The sequence below is a fragment of the Alexandromys fortis genome, unplaced genomic scaffold (assembly GCF_014885135.2).
Source record: "Alexandromys fortis isolate MF-2015 unplaced genomic scaffold, M_Fortis_MF-2015_v1.1 scaffold_370, whole genome shotgun sequence".
NCBI classification, from domain to species: domain Eukaryota; kingdom Metazoa; phylum Chordata; class Mammalia; order Rodentia; family Cricetidae; genus Alexandromys; species Alexandromys fortis.
In genome coordinates, this window is record NW_026068242.1 from 144463 (window position 1) to 161954 (window position 17492).

At 50.4% G+C, this 17492-nt stretch overlaps 1 protein-coding gene across 2 annotated transcripts in view; it reads left to right on the forward strand.

Moving 5' to 3' along the window:
• Window positions 1-201: 201 nt before the first annotated feature.
• The window catches only part of Agfg2 (ArfGAP with FG repeats 2), a 37242-nt gene continuing 19951 nt past the window's right edge, over window positions 202-17492 (forward strand). Inside the window, exon 1 of one of the 2 annotated variants that reach the window (XM_050131118.1) lies at window positions 202-576. In XM_050131118.1, the coding sequence (XP_049987075.1) occupies window positions 356-576 (221 nt within the window). In that variant the 5' untranslated portion in view covers window positions 202-355. The remainder of the gene's footprint in view (window positions 577-17492) is intronic. The other variant, XM_050131116.1, reaches the window with a different exon arrangement.

Below are 17492 nucleotides of genomic sequence, written 5' to 3' on the forward strand. Positions count from 1 at the left end.
CGAGAGGGGGCGGGGACAAGGAGGAGGGCACGCGCCGTGCTTGCGCGGTGGGGGGGTCTCCGTGAACCAATGGAAAAGGCGGGAGGCCCGTTGGCAGTGGGGCGTGGCTGTGGAGGCTCCAGCAACGCGAGGCCGTCCCGAATCGGGCCAATCAGAGCGAGGAGGTGGGAGGGGACTGGCTAATCAGCGTGCAGAACGAGACGAGGAAGGGGGCGGCGGAGTCTGTCGCGGTCGCGGTCGGGGCTGCAGGAGCTGGTGTCAGGGTTGCCGGGCGTGCGAAGGCGGCGGAGGCGGGAAAGGCAGCAAGCGGTTGAAGCGGAGCAACCGCAGACTTGCAGAGGAGCTCGGAAGAGGGATGGTGATGGCGGCTAAGAAGGGCCCGGGCCCGGGTGGCGGGGTCGGAGGGAGCAAAGCGGAGGCTGAAGCGGCTTCGGAGGTGTGGTGCCGCCGAGTGCGCGAGCTGGGCGGCTGCAGCCAGGCCGGGAACCGCCACTGTTTCGAGTGTGCCCAGCGCGGGGTCACCTATGTGGACATCACCGTGGGCAGCTTCGTCTGCACCACCTGCTCCGGCCTCCTGTAAGTGGACCCCGGAAAAAGTGGGTTTGGGGTGAAGGGAATCGGCAAGGAGCTCGGGAGGCCAAGGGGGAGAACCCAGGCATTGGACGTGGTGGTGGAAGGTCGCCTGCTGCAGAGATGTGTCGTGGAGGGGAAAAGGGAAACAGCGCGGGGGCACGGAAAGGCGAAGCTGGAGTTGCGCTGCGGAGGGAAGGGTGGGGGCTGTAGAAGGACACGAGGAGAAGATTGGAGAAACTCCCCGAGGGAGGCGAAGGCGAATTGCAGGTGGGGAGAGAGAAAGTGTGGAGAATTGAAAGGAACTGGGGAGGGGTGGGGGAGGGATTTAAAGGGCCAGAAATTGACATAGATCTTTAAAGGGAACTTTAGCCGGGGATGCATTGTGTCTCAGTTGGTAGAGAGCTTGCCTAGCATGCTCCGAGTCCCGAGTTTCCATGCACAGCACTGTATCATACCGAGTACCGTGGCGCTCGCCTGTAATCCCAGCACTGAGGGGCCGGTGGATCAGCAGTTCAAGGCCAACCTGTGATACCTGGGACCCTCTTCCCCTCCACGAAAAAAAAGGGGAGGGATGAGGGGAAAAGGGGGAAGAAGTAGGGAAGTCAAGTTTAGGATAAAAGTGTCCTGTTCCTTCTAACTTGTGTGCCTCCAGCAATGCGATGTAGCCGGGAATGGAAAACACGACGCGGTTTAGCCCAGGTTGACAGCCTAGAGTGGCAGGTGCGATGCCAGGGATCAGGTGCAGATGCTAATCTTCAGAGCTCTGGAATGCTAGCTAGAGGGTAGACGACTTAGGAAATCTAATAAGGGCAGAAAGCCAAAGGGTTATCCTGGCGGACGGCTCAACTTTCCTGAAGCGATGAGGATCAGAGTAGGATATTCTTTTATTTTTTCCTTTTCCTACCCCCCCCCTTTAAAGTTCCATTTTGTTTGTCTATTTTGTACCGTGGGGGCTTCCATGACTTGTGTAGGGACCAACAATTTCCTTCCAGGATGTGGGTCTTGGGATCGGACTCAGGTCCACGGGCATGGCTGCAAACTCCCACACTTGCTGAGGTGGCTCGCTATTTTTTTTTTTAATGAGATGGAGCCTCATACAGGCCTCTGGTCTGACCTTTTTGGTTTGATCTTTTGAGACAGAGTTTCTCTTGTGTGCTGCCCTGGCCAGACTGGCCTCAAACTCCCAGCAGAGATCCTCCTGCCTCTGCCTCCCGAATAGTGGGTGGGATTCAAGGCTTGCACCACCTCTGCCCAGCCCAGGCTGACTTTTAATTCACTGTGTAACTGAGGCTAGCTATGGAAGCCGAGATCCTCCTGCCTCCACCTCCCAGGGGCTGGGATTACAGGCGTGCACTGCCGTCCTCAGCGTGAGGTCATTCTTTTTTTTTTTTTAAATATTTTTATTTATTATTTATACAATATTCTGTTTGTGCGTATGTCTGCAGGCCAGAAGAGGGCACCAGACCTCATTACAGATGGTTGTGAGCCACCACGTGGTTGCTGGGAATTGAACTCAGGACCTTTGGAAGAGCAGGCAATGCTCTTAACTACTGAGCCATCTCTCCGGCCCATGAGGTCATTCTTAAGTGCACTGAGTCTCATCTAGTAAACTGTAAACTTGGGGGACAGTTTAATATTTATAATGATTTATAATTAATAATAATGGTTGTATCCAGCACGGACACTATCATTCCCTGCTACTTCTTATAACAGTGCTTGCCCAGATTTCATATATAATAAGCTCCCCTTCTTTAGGGAATTATTTGACTAACGTCAGGTACCAGATCTTTGGTTTGTTTTTTTTCTTTTTCTTTTCTTTTTTTTTTTTTTTTTTTTTTTTTTTTTTGAGACAGGGTTTCTCTGTAGCTTTGGAGCCTGTCCTGGAACTAGCTCTTGTAGACCAGGCTGGCGTCGAACTCACAGAGATCCACCTGCCTCTGCCTCCCAAGTGCTGGGATTAAAGGCGTGCGCCACCACCACTCAGCAATCTTTGAGTTTTTAGGGAGTTATTTTGCCCAGTTTTCTAGCATTATTTTAGTACACCGCTATTTTGGCTTTTTTTTTTTCAATAAGGAAAGTTATCCTGCTCTTAGATGCATACCAGCCTAAAAAAAAAACAAGGAGTATTGTTCTCATGTGACAGATGGGAGATGAGAAGCAGAAAGGGGTTTAGTAATTTACCCAGTGCCATACGGAGGGTTCTGTTTCCAGCGCTTGTTATTTAGTATGAGTTATGATCGTGGGGAGACCAGAAATGAGGATTCAGGTGTCCTAGGAGACAGTTTGGAATTATGTCTCTACTCCATCGTCACCCTCTTTTTCAAATTTCTATGGCTTTTTTTTTTTCTTTTTTGAGGCAGAGTCTCCTGTAGTCTGGGCTGACCCTGAGTATGTAGCTGAGGCTGTCTTTAAACTTCTGTTCCTTTTGCGTCCACCTCCGGGGTGCTGGGATCACAGGTGTGCACCACCAGCCTGGTTTGCGAGGTGCTGGGGTCCAGCCCAAGCCTTTAGGAATGCTAGGAGGGCATGTGGCTGAGCTGGAGACACCCCAACCCCCCCACCCCCGTCCTTTTTCAACCACACTTCTGTATTGTGAGGCTGAAAGTGATTGGGGCTGGGCGGTGGTGGCGCGGCGCGCGCCTTTAATCCCGGCACTCAGGAGGCGGAGGCTGGTGGATCTCTGTGAGTTTCAGGCCAACGTGGTCTACTGAGTGAGTTTTGGGACAGTCTCCAAAGCTACAGGACAGCAGAGTCTACATAGAGAAACCCTCTCACCTCCGCCCCCACAAAAAAGAAAATGATTTTGGTCTAAGTAAAAAGCGCCGCGGCCCGTGTCCACGATCTCAACATTGGGGCGATTAAAGCAGGCGAGTGGTGAATTTGAGGTCAGCCAGGACTATTTGGTTAAACCACACACACACACAGGAAGATGCATGGGTTCGAGGGGATGGCTCAGTGGATAAAATGCTTGTTATGCCAGCATGAGGACCCGAGTTTAGGTCCACAGTACCCAGGTAAATGCCAGGAGGTCGTGGTAGCTTGCCTGCAATCCTGTCACTTAGGAGGTGGGTGTAAGGTTGCGCAATGCCAGGAGAGGCATTGAGCAACCGAGGAAGGCACCCAGTGTCAACCACTGGCCATTGCATGCACTGGCACTCACACACATGCGAGCATGCATATACACGGAATACCCTCCCTGGCCCTCAAAGGGGGTAAGTGTATTATGGCATATGGTAAAAAAGAAAGCGTAAATCTTGGAAGGTTTTGAGAAGGGAGATCTGCTTTGTTTTCCTGATACTTGGGCCTGAACTCAGGACCTTATACACGATTGGCAAGTACTCTGTGGCTGAGCCATGCCCCCCAGTCCTGGAAATTCAAATTATAGCATTGAGTAGAAGTGAAGAGAAGCCTTAATGATTCCTCAGAGCTAGGTGCTAGAAAGAAACTGCCAGAGAACTACCAATTAGTTCTAATGGTTAGTGGTGATGGCGCAGAAGATAACAATCTCGTGGTGGGCTGGGGCTGGAGAGATGGCTCAGCAGTTAAAAGTTCTTGTTTTTCATAAGATCCAGGGGCAGGCCCCTGCACCCATAAAGTGGCTCACAACTGTCTGTAACTTCAGTTCCAGGGGATCCAGCATCCTCTTCTGGCCTCCCAAAGTACTAGGCATACATGCGTACAGACGTACATACAGATGAAACAGTCATATACATATTCTTTGTTTCTTGGTTTTGTTTTTTCTCGAGACAGGGTCTCACTGTGTTACTCTTGACAGTCCTTGAACTCAATCTGCCTCCTGAGTGCTAGGATTAAAGGCATGGGCCACCACCTCCCAGCTCATGCACATATTCTAAAAATAAATAAATTAAAACGAACAAAAAACCAGGGCATTGGAGAGATGGCTCAGCAGTTAAGAGCACTGGCTGCTCTTCCAGAGGTCCCGGGTTCAATACCCAGCACCCACATGGCAGCTCACAACTGTCTGTAACTCCAGTTCCAGGGGATCCAACACCCATACACAGTCATACATGCAGGCAGAACACTAATGCACATAAAATAAATCTTTTAAAAGAAACAACAGTAGCAACAAAACCAGAGCCCAATGATTAATAATAATAATCATAATAAACTAAACACAGACCTTTGGCAGGCGAGTTATGTATCTCTCTTGGTAGAGAGTTTGTCTAGGTTGCACATAACCCCAGCTTCAATCCTTAGCCCTGTATAAAACCCAGCTGCAATCCCATCACTTGGGTTGACACAGGAGGATAAAAAGTTCAAGGTCATCTTTAGCTACTTAGTGAGTTTGGGGTCAGCCTGTGATCCAGGGAACCTTGTCTTTAAAAAAAGAGATAGGCGAGGGAGATGGCTCAGCTGTAAAAGTGCCTGCTGCCAAGCCTGATGACCTGAGTTCAGTCCCCGGACCCGAAAGGTGGGAAGAGGAGAGCTGAGTCCCCTCAGTCCCAAGTCGTCCTCTGGCCTCTGCACACAGGCCATGGCACAGGTACACACACACACACACAGAATAAATAGGCGTAATTAAGTTGGGTTGGGCGAGGTCTCACTACATAGCCCAGGCTGTCCTAGAACGGGCATGTAGACCAGGCTGTCCTCAAGCTTAGGGATCTAGCTACCTCTGCCTCCCAAGTGCTGGGACAGAAGACATGTACTGCAACGTCCAGCTTGGAAAGGTAAAACCCCGCATAAGCAGTAAGTGCTGACTTTGTTACCAGTATTTTACAGATTTTGGTCTCTTGATAATCTTCGTTTTCTATAATGAATATCCCTCAACCAGGACAGGAGGGAGGCCGAGGGATCTAGGCCACAATAAAAACCTGATTTCCTTTGCTGGCAAAGTTAACTGCTTCCATATCAGTGCAGAATTTGTAGAAACTTACACCTCTCCCTCGAGGTCGCTGTCCCAGCTCTTGGTCTCGCTACTGAAGAGGCTGACACCTGGGCTCTTCTGTGAGAGGAGTCTGTGGGTAAAGGCGCTTGCTGCCACCTCTGATGACCAGAGTTCAATTCCCTGGACCCCCATGGTAGAAGGAGAGAGAGAATTGACTCCTCCGCATTGTCCTGTGTCCCCCCATTGGAGGACACATGCGTACTGCACGCACACACACACATATGCACACACACACACACGCACCAGTGTTACACACACGCGCACGCCCGCGTACACACACACATACACACACACGTGTTAAGGACTGGACTGATGACTCTGTTAATCACTGTGCCAGGCAGTGGTGATGGCGCACGCCTTTTTTCCAGCACTCAAGAGGCAGAGGCAGGTGGATCCCTGTGAGTTCAAGACCACCCTGGTCTACAAGAGCTAGTTCCAGGACAGACTCCAAAGCTACAGAGAAACCCTGTCTCAGAAAAAAACAAGCAAAAAAAACCAAAAAAACAAAAAACAAAAAAAAAAACACTCGGTGTCTTGCAGAGGACCAGGGTTCAGTTCTCAGCACCCACACTGTGGCTCTCAGTGACCTATAACGAGTTCCAGGAGAACCAGTGCCCTCATCTGACTGAGGATACCAGGCATGAATGTGGAGTATATGCACACACTCAAGCAGAGCACACATAAAAAATAAATTAAAAAATCTTTAAAAAGTTGACCCTTACAGGCAGTGGTGGTGCACGCCTTTAATCCCAGCACTCAAGGGTGCGGAGGCAGGTGGATCTCTGTGAGTTCAAGGCCAGCCTGGTCTACTGAGTGAGTTTTGGGACAGTCTCCAAAGCTACTGAAAAACACTGTCTCAAACATCACTCCCCCAAAAGAAAGCTGTTGCCTCTTGTAAGGTAAGCAGTGGATGTAAATTGCTGTGGCGGGCCTTGTGCCTCAGACTGCGCGGGCTGCTGAGGATCTTCTGTGCCCACAGCACTCACTTCTCAATGGGCTGTCTAGGTGGTTCAGTGCGTAAAGATGCCTGCTGCCAAGGTTGACAGCCTGAGTTCGATACCCAGGACCCACATGGTGGATGGAAAGAACTGGTCCCAAAGGGTCAGCCCTTCTTATACAGTCCAGGCACACCTGCCCAGGGAGGCACCCCTGGGCCCTCCCATATCAATCATTAATCAAGAAAATGCCCCATTCCCTCTTGCCAGAAGACTTCTGTCAGGTTGACCAGCCAACCAGGACACGTACCTCAGAGCATGAGGAACTGAATTCAAATGCCCAGTGCACTCAGGAGGCAAAGGCAGCCGGATTGCTACAAATGTGAGGCCAGCCTGGTCTACATAGGGAGCACCAGGCCAGGCGGGACTAGAGATGGCTCCATGTTTGTCTGTAGCTCCAGGGCCGTAAGGAGCAGAGACAGGAAGATGCTAGGGTTTGATGGCTCCAGGTTAGGTGAGAGACCCCGTCTCAGGGAACAAGGTGGAGCAACACACCTAACACCCTCCTCTGGCTTCTGGAGTGCCACGCGCGCACCACATCCCCCACACCGCACAAAATAAAAATGTCTGTCTCCATGTGTGTCTCTGTATTACCTGCATTCGATCCACTGGAACTGGAGCTACAGGTGATTGTGAGCCTCCATGTGGGTGCTGGAATCAAACCTGGGTCCTCTGGAAGAGCAGCCAGTGCTCGTAACTGCTGAGCCATCTCTCCAGCCCCCTGTGTTTCTTTTTTCTTTTCTTTCTTTCTTTCTGCCTTCTCCCCCCCCCGCCCCTTTTTTTNTTTTTTTTTTTTTTTTTTTTTTTTTTTTTGAGTCAGGGTTTCATGTAACTCAGGCTAGCCTCAGACTAGCTACAGAGCCAAAGGTGGCCTTGAAGTTCTGGTCCTCCTGCCTCCACCTCTCAAGTGTTGGGATTACGGATATGCATGTCCTTCTCTACCCGGTTCAGGAGACTTGAACCTAAGGCTTCAGTCATGCTAGCAAGCAACTCTACCAACTGAGCCGCATCCCCAACTCCCTGAAGAGCAGATCGAAGAGCAAACGCTACCCTCACCCCCCTAGTTAGAGAAGAGAAGTAGCAGGGTAGGTTTTTATCTTAAAGGCCATCTTTCCGTTCGACTCTCTTACAAACATGGCTGCCTTTTAGAGCCAGAGCCTTCTGGGTTCAGTGTTGCAGAACTGCCAGGGTTCCCAGTTGGCCAGATTGGCTGACGCCGCCGTGGAACTGTCTGTTCTAGCCAAAGCTTAATTCCCTAAGGTTTGAGGAAAGAAAAAGTCACATTTATTTATGTTTGTGCGTGTTTATCGCGAGTGTGTGTGTGTGTGTGTGTGTGTGTGTGTGTGTGTGTGTGCCAATGCTATGGTATCCATGTGGAGGTCAGAGGCCAACTAGGGGGAGTCACTTCTCCCACCCTGTGGGCCCTGGGTTCGTGCTTACTGGCAGGTCCCTTTCTTTACTCACTGAGCCTTCTCAATGGCCAGAATCACACATTTCAGCCTTAGCAGACAGGTATCCTACCCTCCTCCCCCAGCCCGCACAAGCTTATATGTTCACGCTTGCTTTCTTTGTTTTTTGTTTGCTTGTTTTTCAAGACAGGGTTTCCCTGTGCAGTGTGCAGTGCTGGCTGTCCGGGAGCCCTCTCTGTAGACCAGGTTGGCCTTGGACTCAAAGATCCGCCTGCCTCTGCCTCCCGAGCGCTGGGATTAAAGGTGTGCACCATCACCACCACCACCACCACCATCACCACCACCACCACCACGGCACACTTTTTTTTTTTAACGAGGTCTTTCCTCAGCTGCAACGGTAGCCTGCCACATTGGCGTTCCTGGGAAAGCTGCTAGTCTGTGTAGTTTCTAAATTTACATGTGCCTGCGTAAGGGCTGCCACTAATGTGGTTGCCAAATCCGATCTAGTTTTGATCATTTTGTTTTCTTCCGATACCTAACTTCTGCCTTTGGCAGTAGTGGGGATTGGACTTTGGACCTCATGGATATGAGGCAAGCGCTCTGCCAGTGCGCTACAGCCCCAGCCCCCCAGTGCCTAATTTCTTTAGCCAGAATGTAGATGTTTTGGATGTTCCCCAGCATACATATATGCTTAAGATCTTTCTTTGTAACTGCATGTATTTATTTATTTGTGTGGAAGCCAGGGGGCAGCTATAGGCATTGTTCTCTGCTTACACTATGTGGGTCCTGAGGATCCAATTCAGGTCATCAGGTTTGGCAGCAAGTACCTTTATCTGCCAGGGCATCTCACAAGCCCTTGTATTGCTCTCTTGTTTGTTTTTCTGAGACAGGGTTTCTCTGTGGCTTTGGAGCCTGTCCTGGAACTAGCTCTTGTAGACCAGGCTGGCCTCGAACTCAGAAAGATCTACCTGCCTCTGCCTCCTGAGTTTTGGGATTAAAGGCGTGCACCACCACTGCCTGACTTTTTTGTATTGTTTTGTATTATTGCTTTTTTGTATTGTAGGCTCATGTAGCCCAGGCTAGCCTCAAACCCCCTATATAACCAAAGCTGGCTTGCCACCTCACAAGTGCTGGGGTTATAGTCAAGTGTCGCTGGCTTGGTTCCAACTCCCTGTGTCTTGTGTACTTTTGATTCTGATTCTGCTACACGGGGCTGGACCTGCCTCTTGGTACTTTTTTTTTTTTTTAAGATTTATTTATTTATTATATATACAACATTCCTTCCATGTATGTTTACATGCCAGAAGAGGGCACCAGATCTCATTATAGATGGCTGTGAGCCACCATGTGGTTGCTGGGAATTGAACTCAGGACCTCTGGAAGAGCAGTCAGTGCTCTTAACCTCTGAGCCACCTCTCCAGCCTGCCTCTTGGTACTTAAAATGAGATCAGCACGCTTTTTACTAGAAAGCGTCTGTTGAGCGAGTGTGAGGGCGTGCACACGTCACATGTAACCCAGCACTCGTGAGATTTAGGCAGTGGGGCAGAGTTTAAGGGGAACCTACTGAGACCCGTGTCAAAGAAAAAGCATCTACCGAGCAAAACCTTAATGTTTTATGTTTGTGTACATGGTCATGCACACATATATGGGGCCAGGGTGAACCTTGTGGGTCAGGTGTCACCCACCTTGGCTTTTGTTTTTGTTCTTTTTTTAAAAATATTTATTTATTTATTTGTTATGTATACAATATTCTGTCTGTGTGTATGTCTCCAGGCCAGAAGAGGGCACCAGACCTCATTACAGATGGTTGTTAGCCACCATGTGGTTGCTGGGAATTGAACTCAGGACCTTTGGAAGAGCAGGCAATGCTCTTAACCACTGAGCCATCTCTCCAGCCTGTTTTTGTTCTTTTTTTAAGACAGAGTCTCTCACTGGCCCGGATCCCACTGGTGAAGCTAGGGCTGCCTAACCAGCAAGTAACGGGGAGCTGTCTGTTGCCACCTCCCTGGTCACAGGCCACCACATCCGGCTTTCTTTATGTGGATTCTGGGGTTTCAACTAGGGTCCTTGTGCTTGTTCTGCAAACACGTATAGACTGAGCCAGTTCCCTGATCCTTGATCTTTCTCAGGCTTTCTTAAAAGCCACTGTGGGATAAACCACTGTTTGGAAAGAAAACGCAAGCCGGTCAAGGTGGCCCATGCCTGCAGTCTCAGCACTTGGGAGCTGGAGGCTGCAGAACAGGAGTTCAAAATCATTTTTAGCTGTGTAGCAAGTTGAGATCAGCCTGACCTGCGTGAGACTCCTGCATTCATAATATCCTCTCCCCCTAAAAGAAAGGGAGGGCGGGAGGGATGGAAGGAAGGAAAAAAGGAGGGAGGAAGGAAGGTAAGTAGCTTTGATGCTAGTTTTTTTTTTTTTTTTTTTCTTTGCACAGCAAGCCCTGCTTCTGTGCCTTTGGCTGTTAGGTCCTTATTTAATCCTCAAGTGACTAATAGACACTGTTTAAAGAATTTATTTATTTATTTACATTGGTGTTTTGCCTACATACATGCTTGTGTGAGGTTGACGGAATTGTACTCAGTTAGCTGTCATGTAGTTGCTGGGGATTGAACCCGGGTCCTCTGGAAGAACAGTCAGTTCTCTTAACCATTGAGCCATCTCTCCAGCCCTCTAACAGACACTTTTTACTCCTGTCCACTTTTACTCCCTCAGTGAGAATCAGAGGACATGGGAGCACTCCAGGCGGTGCCTCAGTTTCCCTCTCTGGCTTGCTAGAGTGGTTGCTGGCTGAAGCACCCGGCCTCTGTGGAAGGCAGGTGCAGCTGGCTGTCCCGTCACTCAGTACTTTTCCATCTGTTTGAACTGGAAAGCACACACGTACCTTGCCCTGTTTATTTCCTTTTGCTCCCTCGCCTCCCATAGTCACCTTTACAGGGCAGAGGTAAATGACAGTTTCATTTACTTATTGATTCAGGCTTTGTGTGTGTGGGTACATGGGGGTGTGGCTCCGGGCTAAGGGGGTGGTGTGTGGGGGTGTGGCTCCACGCTAAGGGGATATAATATGGGGGTGTGGCTCCATACTGTAGGGGCGCATGGGGGTCTGACTCCATGCTGTAGGGGTGCGTGGGGTGTGGCTCCGTGCTATGGGGGTGTGGCTCCATGCTGTAGGGGTGTGGGGGGTGTGGCTCCATGCTGGTGGTGTTCCTCAGGGATTCTCCTCCTCTTTGGGTTTTGTTTTGAGACACAGTCTCTGTGTGGCTCTGACTAGCCAGGAGCTCACAGAGATCCCCTGCCTCTGTCTCCCTTGTACTGAGAGTAAAGGCCCCAGCCCTGTTGTGCCCTAACACTCATTCTCCCTCTGGTCTGGAGCTCACCAGCCATGGGTAGCCTTTTTTTTCCTCCTGAGACAGAGTTTTCCTATGTAGCCCCGGCTGTCCTGGAACTCGCTCGCTCTGTAGACCAGGCTGGTCTTGAACTCGCCCCTGCCCCTGCCCCTTCCTCTTGAGTACTGGGATTAAAGGCATATGCTAATGTGCCTGCTAGCCTAGCTTTTGGTTCTGGGCATCAAACTCGGGTCTTTGAGCTCGTGAGATAATCTCTTTCCATCCCAAAGTCCCTGATTTACTCATCTTAATGTTATAGATCAATGAATAACTTGAAAAACCTCTAAAGAAGTAATTTAAAAAAAAAAAAAGGTGCAAATAAGCCAGGCATGGTGGCATAAGTCTGCAATCCTAGCCCTGAGAAAGGATGAGTTGAAAACTCAAGGCTAGCCTGGGCTACATAGACCTGATCTAGTCTGAGGTACATAGACCCCTGTCTCAAAAAGCAAAAGAAGAGCCAGTGAAATTGCTCCTGAGGTACAGGAGCCTGCCACCAACCTTGGTGACCTGAGTTCAGTCCCTAGACTCCACATGGAAGGGGAGCACTGACTCCCTGAAGTCGTCCTCTCCTCTGGCCTCCACAGGTGCTCTGTGGCACACGTGCCCCTGCACACATAGACACACACATAAATAAGGGAGCCCGTGAGACGGGCCAGTGCGTAAAGGTGCTCGCTGTCTAAAATTAATAAATAAATAATAAACAAACAAATGTAATTATTTTAAAAAGCAGAACAAGAGGGAAAAAAGCAGCTGGGGATGGTGGCGCACACCTGCAATCCCAGCCCTTGGGAGGAGGGAAAAGGAAACAGAGGTGAAGCTAGAAACAGGAGGGAAATGCATCAAGGCTTGAGAGTGGAGAGGAAGCCAGCGGGGCGGCAGGCCTGTTCCTGGCTCTGCACAACACAGTGTTGTTTATAGAAGCTGGGCAGGGAGCAGTGAAGTGGGTTGACGGCAGAATTTAGATGGAGGAGATTTTTTTACATTAGTGAAATTGACCTTGAAGCAGGGTGACGGGGACCTTCCTCAGGACTGTTGAGTCCCTTAGCGGAGACTTCTTGGCATGTGTCAAAGAAGATGGCTCCTTGGCATGTGCCAAAGAAGATGGCTCCGTGGGCAAAGGCCCCGGCTTGGGAGCCTGATGATGACCTGAGTTCAGTCCCCAGGACCTGACTTCCCCATGCATGCTGTGACCGCACGCACAAGTTACAGAAATCACTGAAAAAGGCTTATTTATTTGTTTTTTGTTTTTGTTTTTTTTTAATTAGAAAAGAGATAAATAGGTTTAGCCACTCCTTGATCACAAGTAGCAGACTGGCGCTTCTAGCAGTAAAGAAACCCAGACCCAGGGTGTTGAGTCTGAACACAAACATTCAGAGGAAAGGAATTCCCAAGTTTGAATCTGGCACCGAGGAGAGGCGACACTAGATGCTGGGTGGGACTGGGTTTTTCCACTGTTGACCTGGCAGAACCTTCTGATCTCAGCCTCAGCAGGTTTGGGCCCTCGTGGATGGAGAGCGAAGCAGAAATATAGGCCGGCATGGGGGTGATGAGGTGTGGGAAGGTGGGGAGACTCGGGTCTTTAATAAAGTCAAAGGGGAGGAAAGGGAGGCGGGGAGAGGCCTGCGAAGACTCGGGTGTCTGGGCATGCAAGAAGTTGCCTTGGCAGAGGACTCTCGGGTATTCCGAATGCTATTAGGAGCCTGGCTCTAAAAAGAAAGTAGAGGCTGGGGACGTGGCTCTGTGGGCGGGATGTTTGCCCAGTATAGCGGAAGGTACTGGTTGGTCTCCAGTAGCTCATCCGTCGGGCATGGTGGTGCACAGGTCTCATCCCATCATTGGGAGGTGGAAGCAGAAGAATCAAGAGTCCAGTGTCATCCTCAGCTAATAGAGGAAGTTCAAGGTCTAGCCTAGGCTGCTTGTTCCCAGAAAGAAGTAGGGAGGGAGAAGAAAGAAAGTAGAGGGTGACACCGGCTTAAGGTGGAAGCCGTCCTGGTCCCTTTGCTCTCTGTTGCTTTCCTCTAGGGCTGCAGAGATGCCACGTGGGTAAGAGCTCCGAGTTCAGACCCCCAGCACCCGTGTTTAAAGCTAGGCATGGACAAGTAATAGCAGGGACGTGGGAGGTGGAGGCAGGGGGATGGCCGCTTTCTCTGACCTACCACGTGCACACATGCATGCACATACCACAGACACATTAATTAATTAATTGAAAATTATTGCCCTATTCAACCTGGGCAAGTAAATTTAATCTCTGAGTTTGTCTGGCATGAGTTTGCCGGCACGGAAGGGCAGTACCCCCTTCTAATTTAGGGGTGTGGGTGTTGGGGGGAGAACCTGAATTTTGTTGGAGACACTGGGTGTGAGCCAGAGGGTTGGGTCTGTTTCATTCCAGGCCAGTGAGGCACATCTGGCCCATCACGTGACCCTGGCACTCACATGACCCTGGACCAGACCCAACCAAATGCGAAACACCTAGGCCTCTCTCTCAGCTGCTGGCAGGAGAGGGCCCTGTTTCTACATCTGTGTTCTCAGCCAGCAGTGACCTCCGTATGATTCAGAGAGGCAGAGTCTGACTCAGGCCCTGCAAGGAGAAGGCCTCTTCCTAAGCTGCAGCCTCCTTGTGGAGAGTTCTCCCTGCCCCCCAGGCCGCCTGTGGTTATTCAAAATCCAGTCCCCAGGCATCAAGGTCAGAGCTGCGTTCTCCCAGGACAGCACACTGCCCTACAGAAACATCCTGTCCTGTGCCTCCCCTCCCTCCGGAGACAGCCCTCCAGTCCAAGCTCCGGCGGAAGTTCTGCTGTTCTTTGTCAGCCACTTTTGATTGACGCCTGCCTCAGGTCTGCCTCCTCCTCCTCCCCTTCCCCCTAACAAGGAAGCGCCTCTGTGTTTACAATTCCTAACAGTTCCTGGTTGTCCTTTCAGGAAATGCCAGTGACCTTCTTATGATAGGCTTCAGATCTGTTTTTCTAATGTAAACATAATAAATTTCACGGTTCCCATGACCTGGCCGGTTCTCCTCCCTCCCTCCCGCTAACATCCCGAATCGCATTCTCTCTAATCCATCAGTGTCTGGGTGGCATCTATGGCAATGAAAAGTACACCTGGACAGGTTTCTCGAGTCCCCACCCTCGGTGGGGTTTTCTGTTGGTTTGGTTTTTGGTACCAAGAAGTGGAACCCAGGGCTTTATGCACTAGGCCACTGGGCTGCATCACTCTACCTGTGTGTGTGTATGTGTGTGCATCTGTGTGTGCACGCGTGCGTGTGTTGTGTGCTTGTGTGTGTGCATGTGTGTATGTTGTGTGCGTGTGCGCACGTGAACACATGCACAGTTTATTTGTGTATGTGTAAGTATATCTGCACGCGTACATTCTTGTGTGGAACCCCCCATCAACTTCCAGCGTTGTCCTCCGGTGCTGTCCATCTTGTTTTTTGAAATAGGGCCTCAGTGGGACCTAAGGCTTGCCGTTCACCCAGGCTGGCTGTCTAGCAAGCCGTGGGAATCCTCCTGTCCCTGCCTCCCCAGCCCCAGAGTTGCAAGCATGTATCACAATACAAGCATGTATTACAATATTACACATATTTGTAATACAATACAAGCATGTATTACAAACAGTTCTGGGAATCAAACTCAGACTCGTGCAGCGAGCACTAAATGGGGTGAGCTGTCTCCCCAATGTCTTCTCCCAGTCTTTTACTTCAAGGTGGGGTCTCACCAAATTACCTAGGTTGGCCTTGAACTAATTGTGTAGCCAAGGCTGTCCTAGAATTTACATTTCTCCTGCTTTGGCCTCCCAGGTAACCGAGGCTATAGGCCCGTGCCATACCAGTGAGTTCCTTGGTCGTTGGATACACTTGGTGGTCACAGACTGTGTCCTTTAATTTTTGTATCTCCCCCCCCCCAGCCTCCATTATAATGCCTTGTACTGTGGCCAAGTGAAGACTTGGTGGTGGCCTGGTGTGGTGATGCAGGCCTGAGTGGTTGGATCAAAGGTTCTGGGCCAACCTAGACTCCATGTGGCTTGGTTTGTAGAGATTCAGGAAGGCTTGGCTTCTGTCCCCAGCACCACATAAAACACCCTGGTGGCACATGCACACTTCTTTTCTTTAATTTTTTATTTTTATGTACATTGTTGTGAGGGTGTCGGTTCCCTGTAACTGGAGTTACAGACAGTTATGAGCCGCCACGTGGGTGCTGGAAACTGAGCCTTAGTCCTCTGGAAGAGCAGCCGGAGCTCTTAACCGCTGAGCCCCGGCATGCCCAACTTTAAGCCTAGCACTTGGAAGGTGGAGGAAGGATGGCCAGAAGGTCAAGGTCAAGACCAACCTGGGCTACAAGAGAACCCACCTAAAAAGACAAGCGGAAAGGACTTAGGTAGTGGAGGGACAAAGGAGAGGATCAGAAAGTGGAGGGGACGGCAAGGTGGACTCGGGCTAGCATGCAGAAGGCCCTGGTGGTCTGGACAGGGAGAATCCTGAGGTTAAGGAGAGCAAACAGTAGGAAAGGTTTATTAAAGCAGGTTGGAGTGGCTGGGATAGAGCTCAGTCGGTAGAGTGTTCATGGACCATGCGTGAAGCAAGCCCAGGTTCGACCCCCAGCATGCATAGAAAGGGACTCGGTCTCTACCACTTGTAATCCCAGCACTCGGGAAGGGGAAGCCCCGGGATTAGGAGCTCAAAGTCATCCTTAACCAAGTGGCGAATTCGAGGCCAACCTGGACTATTTGAGACCCTGTCTCAAAAATAACGAAGGGGGAAAGCAGACCGACTCAAAAACCAAATCAAGCCATGAATGAGCCGATGCTCAGTGGGCGCTGACCACCTGGGAAACCTGATCCTGTCTAAGAGCTATTGTTTGCTCCAGGACCCAGCTCTCATCTTTCCTTAGACGTCACCCTCTTGGATACTGCTTGTTGTTTCAGAAGGGCATCTGGAGAGCCCTGACTCAAAGGTCCAGCAGCAGGATGACTGGAAATGACCTCGTCTGCAGTGTCCGGCCTTGTAAGGAACAGTTCATCACCCAGGAGCAGCCGCCCCTCACTGCTCGCTCCGTGGCTTGGCGTCTGCCCCTCTCCACACACCTGTGATGGCGCGTTCACGGCCCTTCCTCCAAACTTGGCAGGGATACCTTTGTGCTGGGCATACACCTGCAAGTGCAGATGCATGATCCTCACTTAAATCCCTTTTATTTTATTATTTGACACGTGTGGGTGTCCTGCCTGTATGTGTATGTCTTTGTACCTTGTGGGTACAGTGAAGTCATCAGACCCCCTAGAACTGGAGTTACAGATGGCTGTGACCCACTGTGTGGTTGCTGAGAATCCAGCGCAGGTCCTCTGCAAGAGCGGCCGGTGCTCTGAACTACTGAGCCACCTCTCCAGCACCCCCCCCCTTTTTTTTTTTTTGAGACGGTTTCTCTGTGGCTTTGGAGCCTGTCCTGGAACTAGCTCTGTAGATCAGGCTGGTCTCGAACTCACAGAGATCCGCCTGCATCTGCCTCCCGAGTGCTGGGATTAAAGGCGTGCGCCACCACCGCCCGGCCCATTAGGAAACTTTGAGCCCTGTTAAAGCCCAGAATTCAGCATTGGATTGAAGAAAATAGAATTGGAAAGGAGTCATAATGACCAACTAAAGGGAGAAAGGGGAGACAGGAGAACAAGATGCCATGAAAGTCACAGGAAAGGGAGTCTAAGTGGAGCAACAGGAAGAGCAGGGGATCTCTGACAGTGCAGAGCCACTCAAGTGAGAGGACCCACTACTGTCCTTAGTAAGGAACGTCGGTGGTGAAAGGAGGGGATTGAAAAGTGGGTAGGAAAAGTCGCTATAGCTCTACAGGGAACTGGGTGTCACAAAAGGAAGGAAATAGGTCAAACTATAGGAGTTAAAAGATAACAAATGTTCTATTGGGAACTCACCAAGGCCAACTGGCCTGGGTCTGAAAAAGCCTGGGATAAAACCGGACTCTGAACATAGCAGACAATGAGGACTACTGAGAACTCAAGAACATTGGCAATGGGTTTTTGATCCTACTGCACGTACTGGCTTTGTGGGAGCCTAGGCAGTTTGGATGCTCACCTTACTAGACCTGGAAGGAGGTGGGTGGTCCTTGGACTTCCCACAGGGCAAGGAACCCTGATTGCTCTTTGGGCTGACGAGGGAGGGGGACTTGATTGGGGGAGAGGGAGGGAAATGGGAGGTGGTGGCAGGGAGGAGGCAGAAATCTTTAA